The sequence below is a fragment of the Dreissena polymorpha genome, chromosome 13 (genome assembly GCF_020536995.1).
Source record: "Dreissena polymorpha isolate Duluth1 chromosome 13, UMN_Dpol_1.0, whole genome shotgun sequence".
NCBI classification, from domain to species: domain Eukaryota; kingdom Metazoa; phylum Mollusca; class Bivalvia; order Myida; family Dreissenidae; genus Dreissena; species Dreissena polymorpha.
The window spans coordinates 55,737,730-55,753,769 of NC_068367.1; the positions used below are offsets into that span (position 1 = coordinate 55,737,730).

At 36.7% G+C, this 16,040-nt stretch overlaps 1 protein-coding gene across 1 annotated transcript in view; it reads right to left on the reverse strand.

The window, feature by feature from the left end:
- LOC127855061 (serine/threonine-protein kinase OSR1-like) overlaps window positions 1–16,040 on the reverse strand; it is a 112,420-nt gene continuing 96,380 nt past the window's right edge. The window contains 3 exon segments of the mRNA XM_052390396.1: window positions 1–7,089; window positions 8,066–8,127; window positions 11,554–11,622. Coding sequence (XP_052246356.1) covers window positions 7,009–7,089; window positions 8,066–8,127; window positions 11,554–11,622 — 212 coding nt within the window. The 3' untranslated portion in view covers window positions 1–7,008.

The following is a 16,040-nucleotide window of genomic DNA, read 5'->3' on the forward strand; positions in this document are numbered from 1 at the left end:
AAAATAATAATATTTATTCCGAGTTTTTGTTAATAAGCATATAAGTTGAAAGTATGCTTAGTATATTCACAAAATGTTATTGTTGTAATTAAAAAAATAATCAGAAAATTTCTTATCCAGATAATGAGGTAAGTGTTTAAAGTGTTGATGATTATAATATACTAGTAAAAGCTTGTGACAAATAGATTAGACAAGAAATTTCAAACGTTTTTGGCATGAACATGATTGAACATAAAAACAAACACTTCATACTATAAGAACAAGCATTGTTCAAAACACAGCACATATTAACATTATCACCAACACAAACTAAAGCTTCAAATACTGAAATTATCATACCCATAAATATATGAGCCGCACTATGGAAAAACAGGGCTTAATGCATATATGGGTTGCGTTCTGAGAAATCTGGGCAGTCTGCACAGGTTAATCAGGGACGACACTTTCCGCCTAAATTGGAATTTTGCTAAGAAGAGATTCAATTTAAATGTTATAAAAGCGGAAAGTGTCATCCCTGATTAGCCCGTGCAGATTGCAGACACTAATCTGGGACGACACTTAACGCACATGCATTATGCCAATTTTTTTCAAAATGCGACTAATATATGAGTGGCACTCTGAAACAAGAGATTGCCAAGCAATAGCTGGTCCCCTACCGGTGAAACTCAACAAGAGATTGCCAAGCAATATTGTCCCCTACCGGTGAAACTCAACAAGAGATTGCCAAGCAATATTGTCCCCTACCGGTGAAACTCAACCATTGTCAGTATTTATTTATTTTATATATTTGTTGCCATAGCAACCAGTATTTTTGACGTAGAAACAAAATGAAATGACGTGCATAATCTCCATATTGCAATCTATCCATGTTTCAAGTTTCATGAAAAAATATTAAGAACTTTTTAAGTTATCGCAGGATCCAGAAAAGTGTGACGGACTGACTGACAGACAGACACACAGACTGACAGACAGACGGAGTGCAAACCATCAGTCCCCTCCGGTTTCACCGGTAGAGGACAGAAACAGGGCTTAATGCATAAGTGTTAAGCATCATTGCAGATAAGCCTTTGCAGTCCGCACAGCCTAATCAGGGACGACACTTTCCCCCTAGAATGGATTTCATTAAGAAGAGACTTCAGTTAAATGAAAAATTCCATAAACCTGAAAAGAGTTGTCCTTGATTAGCCTGGGTAGACTGCGCAGGCTGATCTGGGACAAAACTTAACGCATATGCATTAAGCCCTGTTTTTCCACAGCGCCGCTCATAGGTTAATTGCATTATTTAAATATCAAGGACTGAGCATCCCTCTATTGCACGTGATAGTGACACAGAAATCTTAAACAGTTCCTTTCTCAATTCTTGACTGTATAACAAGCATTTCTAGACCTTCATTACAATCACAGTTTCAGACCATTATTTGGATCCAAAATTAAAAACCTAAATGTAAAACCTCTTAAAGCTTAGAAATGTATGCTGTTTGAGATACAGTTTAATTTTATGTTTGTTTGAGAATTTCGCCATATTCAACTGTCATATAACAGCGGTATATTATTCCAAATCATACTTTTTCAGGGTAAACAGATCAATCACTTAGGTCGCTAAGTAGTCACACTATTAACCCTTTGCATGCTGGGAAATTTGTAGTCTGCTAAAATGTTGTCTGCTAAATTTCAAAAATTAGCATTTTCTTTGATTTTTTTTTCAAAGAATACTATCAGAATAGCAAACAGTTTGGATCCTGATGAGACACCACGTTCTGTGGCGTCTCATTTGGATCCAAACTGTTTGCAAAGGCCTTCAAAATTCGGTTCCCGCACTAAAAGGGTTAACTAAGATATCATGAAACAATACATGACAGATCTGACTGTTTTGACAACTGAATAAAATTTTAATAACCCATTTCTTTTAAGTGATTATTTAACATTAAGAACTACAAAACAGCACAATCAGTGTGTATAAGTAACATTTTAAGAAAAATACAAAGAACATTTGCGGAAGAACACAATTTTAACTGCTATAACACTTCAAATAATAACAAGACATATTATTATAAAAATGAGTTGCGGACAAATGATTAAATGCACTGAACTCTTATCACTAATTTTAAATGTAAGAAATTATAAAAAAATCTGGAATAAGTCACATTACTTCTAATAGTTAAATTTTCATAGGGTAATAAGTAGAATGAAATGCAAAGTAAGGGTTGTCTTTCAGGAGATCTATCTATGTATGAATTTCGATATGATAGCTTTCATAGAATTTGAGAATTACGTTCCAAACAAGGGCTGTTTGTAAAACATGCATGCCCCCCATATGGGCTGTCCGTTGTACTGGCAGCCATTGTGTGAATACGACTTTTGTCACTGTGACCTTGACCTTTGACCAAGTGACCTGAAAATCAATAGGGGTCATCTGCAAGTCACGATCAATGTACCTATGAAGTATCATGATCCTAGGCAAAAGCGTTCTTGAGCTATCATCCGAAAATCATTTTACTATTTCGGGTCACCGTGACCTTGACCTTTGACCTTGTGACCTTAAAATCAATAGGGGTCATCTGCGAGTCATGATCAATCTACCTATGAAGTTTCATGATCCTAGGCATATGCGTTCTTGAGTTATCATCCGAAAATCATTTTACTATTTCGGGTCACTGTGACCTTGAACTTTGACCTAGTGACCTGAAAATCAATAGGGGTCATCTGCAAGTCATGATCAATCTACCTATAAAGTTTCATGATCCTAGGCATATGCGTTCTTGAATTATCATCCGAAAATAATTTTACTATTTCGGGTCACCATGACCTTGACCTTTGACCTAGTGACCTCAAAATCAATAGGGGTCATCTGCGAGTCATGATCAATCTACCCATGAAGTTTCATGATCCTAGGCGTATGCGTTCTTGAGTTATCATCCGGAAACCATTTTACTATTTCGGGTCACCGTGACCTTGACCTTTGACCTAGTGACCTCAAAATCAATAGGGTTCATCTGCAAGTCATGATCAATGTACCTATGAAGTTTCATGATCCTAGCCCCAAGCGTTCTTGAGTTATCATCCGAAAACCACCTGGTGGACAGACCGACCGACCTACTGACCGACCGACCGACATGAGCAAAGCAATATACCCCCTCTTCTTCGAAAGGGGGCATAAAAAGAAAAAGTATCACGATTAACAAGGGTTGTAACTCCAAAACTAGGCGATGCAGAGCTATTGATCATATGGAATTAGTTGAAATTAGTATCTTTGAAAGCCTGAGAGTTAGGCTTGAGACAAAAAGGAAGTATGAAAATAAACGAAGGGCATTAACGCCAGGTGCATAGCATCAGTTCTTGTACACTACACGTCTCAAATAGATTTATGTATGATGTTTCATGTTGATAGCTTTAACAGTTTAAAAAGTTATGCTCCACACAAGGGGAAGGGGAAACTGCTACTCTCATAAGTTACTTCCATATGTTGCCTAGTCTGGCTTGATTGGTCATTGGCGGTGCAGGTACAACTTAAACCTACTCTAAGCACTCTTAAGTATACTTAAAAGTACCCCGGGTTCTGAAAATATACTAAAAAGTATCCGGCCAATCTGGACTGTACCCAAGTTTTATTCCCACCCAAAATCACGTCTCAAATAGATTTATGTATGATGTTTCATGTTGATAGCTTTAACAGTTTAAAAAGTTATGCTCCACACAAGGGGAAGGGGAAACTGCTACTCTCATAAGTTACTCCCATATGATGCCTAGTCTGGCTTGATTGGTCATTGGCGGTGCAGGTACAACTTAAACATACTTTAAGCACTCTTAAGTATACTTAAATGTACCCCGGGTTCGGAAAATATACTAAAAAGTATCCGGCCAATCTGGACTGTACCCAAGTTTTATTCCCACCCAAAATCCGATGTCGTTAAACGCATTACTGGATAGGAAAAAATATATCTTAAAAAAACAAAAAAAACCTGCCTCAACATGCTTTTAGAGCACGAGTTACAAAATATACATGCCATTTAACAGAACATTAACATACATATGACCATAATTAATTTGAACAAGGGCTGTTTGTAAAACATGCATGCCCCCCATATGGGCTGTCCATTGTAGTGGCAGCCATTGTGTGAATATAATTTTTGTCTCTGTGACCTTGACCTTTGACCTAGTGACCTGAAAATCAATAGGGGTCATTTGCAAGTCACGATCAATGTACCTATGAAGTGTCATGATCCTAGGCAAAACCGTTCTTGAGTAATCATCCGAAAATCATTTTACTATTTCGGGTCACCGTGACCTTGACCTTTGACCTTGTGACCTCAAAATCAATAGGGGTCATCGGCAAGTCATGATCAATCTACCTATGAAGTTTCATGATCCTAGGCGTATGCGTTCTTGAGTTATCATCGGAAAACGATTTTACTATTTCGGGTCAACGTGACCTTGACCTTTGACCTAGTGACCTCAAAATCAATAAGGGTCATCTGCGAGTCATGATCAATCTACCTATGAAGTTTCATGATCCTAGGCGTATGCGTTCTTAAGTTATCATCCGGAAACCATTTAACTATTTCGGGTCACCGTGACCTTGACCTTTGACCTCAAAATCAATAGGGGTCATCTGCAAGTCATGATCAATCTACCCATGAAGTTTTATGATCCTAGGCGTATGCGTTCTTGAGTTATCATTCAAAAGCCATTTTACTATTTCTGGTCACCGTGACCTTGACCTTTGACCTAGTGACATCAAAATCAATAGGGGTCATCTACGAGTCATGATCAATGTACCTATGAAGTTTCATGATCCTAGGCCCAAGCGTTCTTGAGTTATCGTCTGACAACCACCTGGTGGACGGACCGACAGACCGACCGACATGAGCAAAGCAATATACCCCCTCTTCTTCAAAGGGGGGCATAAAAATAAGAAGCCGAAAACGACCAAATTAGACTTAGAATTCCCGGGTACGTTTTAATATATTTTCCATTCCCATGGTACACTTCAGTATACGTAAGAGTACCACAGGTTAATTTAAGTATTACCCAAGCTGACAACTACCAATCAAGCCTTAGTATGGCGACTCAAAAAATATAGATGTGACAAACAAAGACACTCGGAGAGATAGTGAGACAATCAACAATATTTTTTTAAAATAAAGTTTAATTTTATGTTTGTTTGAGTATTTCGACATATCCAACTGTCCTATAACATCAGTTGTTTAATCCAAATCTTACTTTTTCTGGGTAAACAGATTAGTCACTTAGGTCGCTAACTGACAACAGTCCTTCTTCTAAGTATTCACATTTTTAACTAAGACATCATGAAACAATACATGACAGATCGGACTGTTGCAAATAACAAAAGATTTTATCAAAATGGCCAATGTCCCCAGGTCACCAAACTAAGTCCTGACAGAACAGCTCAGTTTTTATCAGTTTTAGTAAACGTTAATTAGGCACTACGAACCATCAACGACAGACAAAAAGTGATCACAAAAGCTCACCATGAGCATGTTACTATTATGCTCAGGTGAGCTAAACATATTATAGATATCTAACCCAAATGAAATAGCCTCAATGCAACAAAAACAAATTCTTGTAATTTGTGTTAAAACATCAATCTAGTAGTCACTTGACAACAAGAAAACAAAACCTTTAGTTAAAAGATACTAGTATAACAAATTCCATAAGTTTACATGTGAAGTATTTGTTTTGTTAAAATGTTTTATGCACATTAATGTAGACTAATAACACAATATTGTTCTCCCATTTTTTGAAAACAAATATCAATTTGGCATCATTTTCATGAATCATTTGGAACTTTGTAGTGTTTCTCCCTTTTTCAAAACCATTATACATTTGGCAATATTTTGCTTGAATCATTTGGAACTTTGTAGTGTAAGTTTATCAAATATGTCTCTCTGCTTCTGCAAACAATCACACTGAACCACAATACCAGAATTTTGCTGGCATTTTTCCTTCAACATGTATCCATAGCTGAATTAATCAATAATAAAATGGGAAGAAAGTGGATATCTTTCTTTAAAAATTAGAAAGAACTTATGAAGAAACGTAGTAAAATTCTGAGAATTATTATGTGAGCAAACTATGACTTTTGGAAACTTTTTAAAGAAACTTTACTGAAATAAATTCATTCATTTGTATCAAGCATCCACAATTATACGCCTTTTATGGGTTAAAGGGGCCTTTTAACAGATTTTGGCATTTTTTTAACTTATTCATTAAATGCTTTATATTGATAAATGTAAACATTGGATCGTAAAAGCTCCAGTAAAAAATCAAGAAAAAAAATTAAAAAAGGAAAAGAACATTGCCCGGAGCAGGTTTCGAACCAGTGACCCCTGGAGTCCTGCCAGAGTCCTGAAGTAAAAACGCTTTAGCCTACTGAGCTATTCCGCCGAGTACACATTCTTGACGTATTTTATACCTTATATAAGCAATCTTCGTAGTTCCACAAAATTTAACGACAAAAACAGAACTCTCCAAATTATTCAATCGTTTCGCGTTGCAACGCTTTATAATTTTTAGGTTTTAAAATCGTCAAAAGATGCATATAATGTCTATATTAGAGCATGGTTAATGTTCAGTATTACTATTTCCTCACAAATATCATAACTAAAACGAAAACTTACGAATCTGAAACAACTTTTTTCAATTTTGTCAATTTACCAAAGCGTGAAAAGATCCCTTTAAGTCAATTACCTAACTGATGGTAACAAGGAAAAAAACACGTTCAATGTATCAATTTAGAGTCTACACAAATTTCACTGCATCCCTGAAATACCAATACAAGTTACATATTTGTTCAAATAATCGTTGTAAGATTAACAAACATTACATTTATAACAAAACAAAGCAGATCCATTTAAAATTATGGCATTCTAATAAACACAATTGGCAGACATTGTTTTGTTTCCATGCGACCATCAATACACAGTGAAGCACTCAGTTGACGCCAATTTGGACGATAATTTGTATAAAGTAACTAATTCTTTGGAAATGTTATGCTTCATTGATCGTCAACTGGGCGAATCCGATCAGTGATTTATCACAGGGGGCTTCATGCGGTGCACAACCAGAGTTCTGAAAAGAGGTCACAGAAATATGCAGCTATGTTGTTAGAATAATATATACGAAGTCCCATACAGGGCCAATATTGACAGTTGTAATACCAACACTGCGCATTGGTAACATAAAGACATCAGCAAAAGACACTTCAATTGTCTCTTTGTAACAATTAAATAAAGACATACATAACATGCATATAAATTTTACTATATGGAAGTTCTATGATAACATTTTTAAGAATAAACACTTTTTGTTAAACACTTTGTGGCAAAGCTGACAAAAACAAGAAACCGTCGGAGACGGGTGATGCTCCCAAAAGTTTTTTTTGTCACAATATTGCACTATATATTCAGATAAAAGGAAACGTCTTGAGGGGCATAACTTTGTAAAAAATAATACGATGGATGGTTTAGCAACTTAAAAATTTCAAAGGGCCATAACTCTCTAAATAAGTCATCTAACCAGAACCCACAAATAACATACGCATCTCCTCAAGGTAGTTAAGCTTCCCACAAAGCTTCATTGAATTCCAGTCATTAGTTGCTGAGAAATAGCCCGGACAAGAATTGCACTATATGTACAGTTAATGGAAAATTTCGAAGGGCCATAACTCTGTGAAAATTCATCCAACCAGAACCGGCTGATAATATGCACATCTCCTCTTGGTATTGAAGCTTCCCATAAAGTTTAATTGAATTCCGGTCATTAATTGCTATGGAATAGCCCGGACAAAAATTGTGCACGGACGGACACACGCACGGACAGATGAAGAGGCGACTATATGCTCCCCCAAAAAATTTTGGGGGAGCATAAAAAGTACCAGTGTAACACTTTAAGCAATCATAAGGAATGCTGTTGATGATCAATTTGACAAATACATCTGCAATTGACAAGATAAAGCACTCATTATTTAGTGATGCCTTTTAGCAATCAGTAACTCTTCAATTATGCATGCGTATTTTACACACATCGATACTGTGAAGTGACTTACCAATGCAAAAGTTAGACTTTTTACAAGTTTATTGTCTAGTATCTTCTGTAAGTTAGCTGCCACTGAAAAAAAACAACACTAAATTAAGTTTGAATAGATATAATAGCTTAACCCTTTACCACTTAGATACGTATTTTTAGCATTTGAAGTCCCTTAGAAAGTTAAATTTAACTAGAGCTTTGTCACAGACGTGACAAATACCCCCACATGCCGCGTTGACACACTAAAAGACATCGTTTATGACTCAGCATGACCCATATTCAAACTTGACCTAGACATCATCTAGATATAACTTCTGACCAAGTTTGGTGAAGATGGGATGAAAATTACTTGAATTAGAGAGCAGACACCATGCTCAATGTTTAAAATACACGAAGTGTGACCTAGTTTTTGACCCGAAATGACCCATATTCTAACTTGACCTAGACATCATCTAGATACAACATCTGACCAAGTTTTGTGAAGATCGGATGAAAACAACTTGAATTAGAGAGCGGACACTTGATACGGACCGACCGACCAACCAACAGACAGACAGACAAGCTCACTCCTATATACCCCCTAAACTTTGTTTGAGGGGGTATAATTAAAGACCTTTATTACTGTATTCAAGTTTTAAAGGCTTCATTTCCAACCCTTAGATATTGATGAGCACTTGAAGACTGTTCTGGTTTTATGCTGTTTGCAAATAGCCATTTTCACTTTGCTTCTGAGTGGGAAAGGGTTAACAAGGGCTGTTTGTAAAACATGCATGCCCCCCATATGGGCTCTCCGTTGTAGTGAGAGCCATTGTGTGAATATGTTTTTTGTCACTGTGACCTTGACCTTTGACCTAGTGACCTGAAAATCAATAGGGGTCATCTGCCAGTCATGATCAATGTACCTATGAAGTTTCATGATCCTAGCCATAAGCATTCTTGAGTTATCATCCGGACACCATTTAACTATTTTGGGTCACCGTGACCTTGACCTTTGACCTAGTGACCTGAAAATTAATAGGGGTCATCTGCGAGTCATGATCATTCTACCTATCAAGTTTCATGATCCTAGGAATAAGCGTTCTTCAGTTATCATCCGGAAACCATTTTACTATTTCGGGTCATCGTGACCTTGACCTTTGACCTAGTGACCTGAAAATCAATAGGGGTCATCTGCGAGTCATGATCAATCTACCTATCAAGTTTCGTGATCCTAGGCCTAAGCGTTCTTGAGTTATCATCCGGAAACCATTTTACTATTTCGTGTCACTGTGACCTTGACCTTTGACCTAGTGACCTCAAAATCAATAGGGGTCATCTGAGAGTCCTGATCAATCTACCTATCAAGTTTCATGATCCTAGGCCTAAGCGTTCTTGAGTTATCATCCGGAAACCATTTTACTATTTCGGGTCACTGTGACCTTGACCTTTGACCTAGTGACCTGAAAATCAATAGGTGTCATCTGCAAGTCATGATCAATCTACCTATCAAGTTTCATGATCCTAGGCCTAAGCGTTCTTGAGTTATCATCTGGAAACCATTTTACTATTTCGGGTCACCGTGACCTTGACCTTTGACCTAGTGACCTCAAAATCAATAGGGGTCATCTGCGAGTCATGATCAATGTACCTATGAAGTTTCATGATCCTAGGCCCAAGCGTTCTTGAGTTATCGTCTGATAAACACCTGGTGGACAGACCGACCGACCGACAGACCGACATGAGCAAAGCAATATACCCCCTCTTCTTCGAAGGGGGGCATAAAAATGTTATTCGTCATACAGATGTGTTTCTTTTTACAATTACAAGTTTTAAGTTCACAGAATTTAAGAGAAAGCAATCAAGTTAGGCATTTAATGATTTTAATATTCTAAAAAATCAAAAATTGAAAGAAAACATAGGCATTTAATGATTCTAATATTCTAAAAAATCAAATATTGAAAGAAAACAAGAGCTTGTCACAGTAGTGCCAAATCCCCGCCAAAATGTGTTTGCTTGTATGACAACATTTGTTTGAGAGTAGAATAATATTTGTAAAAACAAATAAAGGGAGATTATTCATTATGCTCGGACAAAAATTAACTTTGAAATTAAATAAAGGGATATAATTGAAACACTAAGGTATATAGAGTTATGGTTCTTGGTCACTGCACTTCTCCTACTTGCCATCTGTTTAAGTTTCAAGTTTCAAGTAAATCCCTTTAGAAGATTTAGAGTTATGCTCCGGACAAAAATTTACTTAAAAATTATATAAAAGGGGAGATAATTCAAAAACTAAGGTAGATAGAGTTATGGTTCTTGGTCACTGCACTTCTCCTAGTTGCCATATGTTTATATTTCAAGTTTCAAGTAAAGGGGTATGCTCCGGACAAAAATTTACTTTTAAGTTATATAAAAGGGGAGATAATTCAAAAACTAAGGTAGATAGAGTTATGGTTCTTGGTCACTGCACTTCTCCTAGTTGCCATCTGTTTATATTTCAAGTTTCAAGTAAATCCCTTTAGTATATCTAGAGTTATGCTCCGGACAAAAATTTATTTTAAAGTTATATAAAAGGGGAGATAATTCAAAAACAAAGGTAGATAGAGTTATGGTTCTTGGTCACTGCACTTCTCCTAGTTGCCATCTGTTTATATTCTTAGTTTCAAGAAAATCCATTGAAAAGATTTGGAGTTATGCTCCGGACAAAATTTACTTTAAAGTTATATAAAGGGGAGATAATTCAAAAATCTAAGGTAGATAGAGTTATGGTTCTTAGTCACTGCACTTTTCCTACTTGCCATCTGTTTATATTTCAAGTTTCAAGTTAATCCCTTCAGTAGATTTAGAGTTATGCTCCGGACAAAAATTTACTTTAAAATTATATAAAAGGGGAGATAATTAAAAAACAAAGGTAGATAGAGATGTGGTTCTTGGTCACTGCACTTCTCCTAGTTGCCATCTGCTTATATTTCAAGTTTCAAGTAAATCCCTTCAGTAGATTTAGAGTTATGCTCCGGACAAAAATTTACTTTAAAATTATATAAAAGGGGAGATCATTCAAAAACTAAGGTAGATAGAGTTGTGGTTCTTGGTCATTGCACTTCTCCTAGTTGCCATCTGCTTATATTTCAAGTTTCAAGTAAATTCCTTTAGTATATTTAGAGTTATGCTCCTTACACAAATTTACTTTTAAGTTACATAAACGGGGAGATAATTCAAAAACTAAGGTAGATAGTTATGGTTCTTGGTCACTGCACTTCTCCTAGTTGCCATCTGTTTATATTCTAAGTTTAAAGTAAATCCATTGAATAGATTTGGAGCTATGCTCCGGACAAAGTTTCAACCGGACGGACAGACGGACAGGACCAATTTCTATATCCCCTTCGATTTTTTTTTCGGCAGGGATAACAAGCATTTGATCGTTATATCTGTTCTGATTTTTATCTGAACTTCTACTTAGAACAATGATTTTCCCAGTATTTTTTTATATATTTAATCACTAAACCTTTAATAAACATGGTTACACACCAACTATCATGTCTTTCCCATCCACAAGACCAGCCTCAACCAGTTCCCTGGATACACTGTCAGAGGAGTCTGAAACATAATATTATTGTGTATCAACAACATGACAATCATCCTGGTACTTTTTATCAGTTTATATCAACCCCCACCTATAACTAATTGTGCACGGCTCACGGCTGGTATTTTATTGGTGTAGTGATAATTTAAATATCGCTATGCAGACAATATAAACACAGCTAACATATATTAACCCATATTATACACCATAGATATAAAATAAAGTCTAATCATAGCCCCTCCCCCTTTCCGATCTAATAGGTGTTTTCCACAAGACTGCAGTTTCAAGTAATAAAATAGGAGCACAAATTGAGGGATGAGCATAAAAGTAACAAGAGCTGTCAGAAGACAGCGTGCTCGACTTTTCGAGTGCTTGACAGTATAACGTAAGCCATCATTGGAAAATTGTTCTTATTCAATAAGGTCAAGGTAATATAGTCATATTCTGGAAGAAGACCATAGTTGAAACATATTCATTGCTAATGTTTTAAAGAAGTGGTAAATTATAGACGATTCTGAGTTCAGGTATATTTTCCACAATCTATTGAACATTTGTAAAGACATAAAACAAACTAATAAGATTATATTTCAAGTTTGATAGCAATAGCTTGGGTGGGATGGTTGGACGGTCTTTCAAAAATGAACAAGGGCTGTTTGTAAAACATGCACGCCCCCCATATGGGCTGTCAGTTGTAGTGGCAGCCATTGTGTGAATACGTTTTTTAGCACTGTGACCTTGACCTTTGACCTAGCAGCGATTTTCCTCCTTCTTTATAAAGTACCGGTAAACGGTACTTTCCCAATCAAGCAAAAATTCCCAAATTCCCAAACGGCATCTGAAAAAATCCCAATCGACGTCCGAATTTTTTCTCAAAACGACCAAAATTTTCGTAACAAAACCCAACTTTCGGCGAGCGAACAAAGAAAATCGTATAGTTGTGTGTTACCACGCACTCGATTAATTTGGGGTTTTATTATTCAGCGCGTGCAATCAATAGTGTCGTTACTGTTTCCGGTTCTTTTGTCAGGCAGGCAGCGTACTGTTTTATGTCGGTTTGTAACCTTGCCTCTGTGGAAAGGGTGTTCAGTCTAATGAACAATCTTTGCACAAACAATCGGGACCGTCTATCACACGACACATTGACAGCACTAATGATGCTGTGCAGTGAGGTATGCCAGCAACTGATAGATGATCAAACATCAAAGATTGTTGAAATTTTCAAAAAAATGAAAGGCAGAGACATTGCTTAACAAGAGATTAAAACAACTTGTAATTGATTTTGTGTGTTCTTTATAATATTTTGTTATTTATTTCAACTTAATTACTTAATGGTCATTAAGGCATGCCTGCAAATGATTCTTTTAATGGGTATGTTCAATTAAGTATGAACTGTATGATGTATTCAATAAGACCCCAACTTCACGACGCGATTTTCCCAATTTAAGGATTTCACGACTCGATTTTTTCCCAATTTTGAGGTTTTCACGACTCAATTTTTCCCAATTGGACCGGTACGGGTACTTTTCCCAATTGGACAAGGTAAATCGCTGCCTAGTGACCTGAAAATCAATAGGGGTCATCTGCGAGTCATGATCAATGTACCTATGAAGTTTCATGATCCTAGGCGTAAGCTTTCTTGAGTTATCATCCAGAAACCATTTTACTGTGTCAAGTCACCGTGACCTTTGACCTAGTGACCTGAAAGTCAATAGGGGTCATCTGCGAGTCATGATCAATGTACCTATGAAGTTTCATGATCCTAGGCGTAAGCGTTCTTGAGTTATCATCCGGAAACCATTTTTCTAAGTTGAGTCACCATGACATTGACCTTTGACCTTGTGACCTGAAAATCAATAGGGGTCATCTGCGAGTCATGATCAATGTACCTATGAAGTTTCGTGATCCTAGGAATAAGCGGTCTTGAGTTATCATCGGGAAACCATTTTACTATTTCAGAATACTGTGACCTTGACCTTTGACCTAGTGACCTCAAAATCAATAGGGGTCATCTGCGAGTCATGATCAATGTACCTATGAAGTTTCATGATCCTAGGCATAAGCCTTCTTAAGTTATCATCCGGAAACCATTTTACTATTTCCGGTCACCGTGACCTTTGACCTAGTGACCTCAAAATCAATAGGTGTCATCTGTGAGTCATGATCAATGTACCTATGAAGTTTCATAATCCTAGGCCTAAGCGTTCTTGAGTTATCATCCAGAAACCATCTGGTGAAAGGACGGACAAACGGACGGACCGACATGTGCAAAACAATATACCCCCTCTTCTTCGAAGGGGGGCATAAATAATAAAAATAGATATTGTGTTTTTTTTACCATGTTTCAAAAGAAAAAATTGTTGTGTGTTTTGGGGGGAGTGGAGAGGGGGAATAATGTGGGGGTGTGGTCATTTATTAGATGATCTTTCAAAAATAAGAAAAAAAAGGAAAAACAATTATTTGGGGGGGGGGGGGGGGGGCGGGGGGGATGGTGGGATTCTGGGGTGGGGCGTGGTGGATGGTTTGGGTGGAGTCAATTGTGGTATGTCAGGTAAGTGTTGTTTTGTCAAAGTATGAATCAAATCTGATCTTAAATAAAGAAGTTAAGCAAATTTTTTTTTATTTGACCTTGAGTATCAAGGTCATTAAAAGGTCGAGGTCAAATTCAACTTGCCAGTTACAGTACCCTCATGACAGTAAAAAAAGTATTTGGAGTTTGAAAGCAATAGCCTTGATACTTAAGAATTAAAGTGTATCTAAACACAAAAGTTAACAAAATATTCAAAGTTACTAAGTAAAAAAAGGGCCATTATAATTCCGTCACATTAAGAATCTATATTTCACACAAACTGGACACATAATCCGTTTGGGCTTTTGCAATATTTTTTTTAATTAAACAACAAAGGGAGAGAACATGTTTAATACTTTTATTTTTAGAACTAGCTGTAAAATGAAAGTGACAAGTGCAAACCTTTGTTCATTATACATTACATTATATTGAATGTTAACTTGCTTTAACAAATCTGCATATGTTTTATGGGTTCTCCATTACAAACAAGAGCACCGCCTATATTCTTTTTAAAGGTGAAGGGACTCTCATTTTCAATCACAAAGGAGGGAGGGTTGGAGTGAAGAGGGGTGCATTGTGTGGGGGTGTGGACATTTATTACATTATCTTCCAAAAATGCCGAAATAAGGGAAAAAAAAAAATCAGGGGGGGTGGGGGGGTGGGGGGGGGGGGTGGGTGGGGGTGATGATTCTTGGGTGCGATGGTTGGACGGTATTTCAAACATAAAATAATCAATATATAGTGTTAAAAAAAAAAAAAAAAAAAAAAAAACCGCGGGGGGGGGATTCTTGGGTGCGATGGTTGGGCGGTATTTCAAACATAAAATAATCAAAATAAATAGTTTTGTTTTTTAACCGTTTAAAAAAAAAAAATTGGGGAGGGGGTGGGGTGGGGGGGGGGGTATAGTGTGAGGGTGTGGTGGTCATTTGTGAGATGATCTTAAAGAAAAAGGGGGGGAAGGGGGGAGGCACGGGCGATGGTTTGGGTGGAGTCTATTGTGGTATGTCAGGTAAGAGTAGTTTTGTCAAAGTATCAATCAAATCTAATCATAAATAAAGAAGTTATGGCAATTTTAGCAAAATTTAATAATTTGACCTTGAGAGTCAAGGTCATTCAAAGGTCAAGGTAAAATTAAACTTGCCAGGTACAGTAACCTCATGATAGCATGAAAGTATTTGAAGTTTGAAAGCAATAGCCTTGATACTTAAGAAGTAAAGTGGATCGAAACACAAAAATTAACCATATATTCAAAGTTACTAAGTCAAAAAAGGGCTATAATTCCGTAAAAATGACATCCAGAGTTATGCAACTTGTCCTTTTACTGTACCCTTATGATAGTTTGCGAGTGTTCCAAGTATGAAAGCAATATCTATGATACTTTAGGGGTAAAGTGGACCAAAACACAAAACTTAACCAAACTTTCAATTTTCTAAGTATAAAGGGCCCATAATTCCGTCCAAATGCCAGTCAGAGTTACATAACTTTGCCTGCACAGTCCCCTTACGATAGTTAATAAGTGTTGCAAGTATGAAAGCAATAGCTTTAATACTGTAGGAATAAAGTGGACCTAAACACATAACATAACCAAATTTTCAATTTTCTAAGTATAAAAAGGGCACATAATTCTGTCAAAATGCCAGTCAGAGTCACATTTCTTTGCCTGCACAGTCCCCTTATGATAATTAGTAAGTGTTGCAAGTATGAAAGCAATAGCATTGATACTTTCTGATAAAAGTGGACCTAAACGCAAAACTTAACCAAAATTTTCAATTTTTTAAGTATAAAAAGGGCACATAATTCAGTCAAAATGCACACCAGAGTTATCTTACTTAGCCTGCCCAGTCCCCTCATGATAGTAAGTAAGTG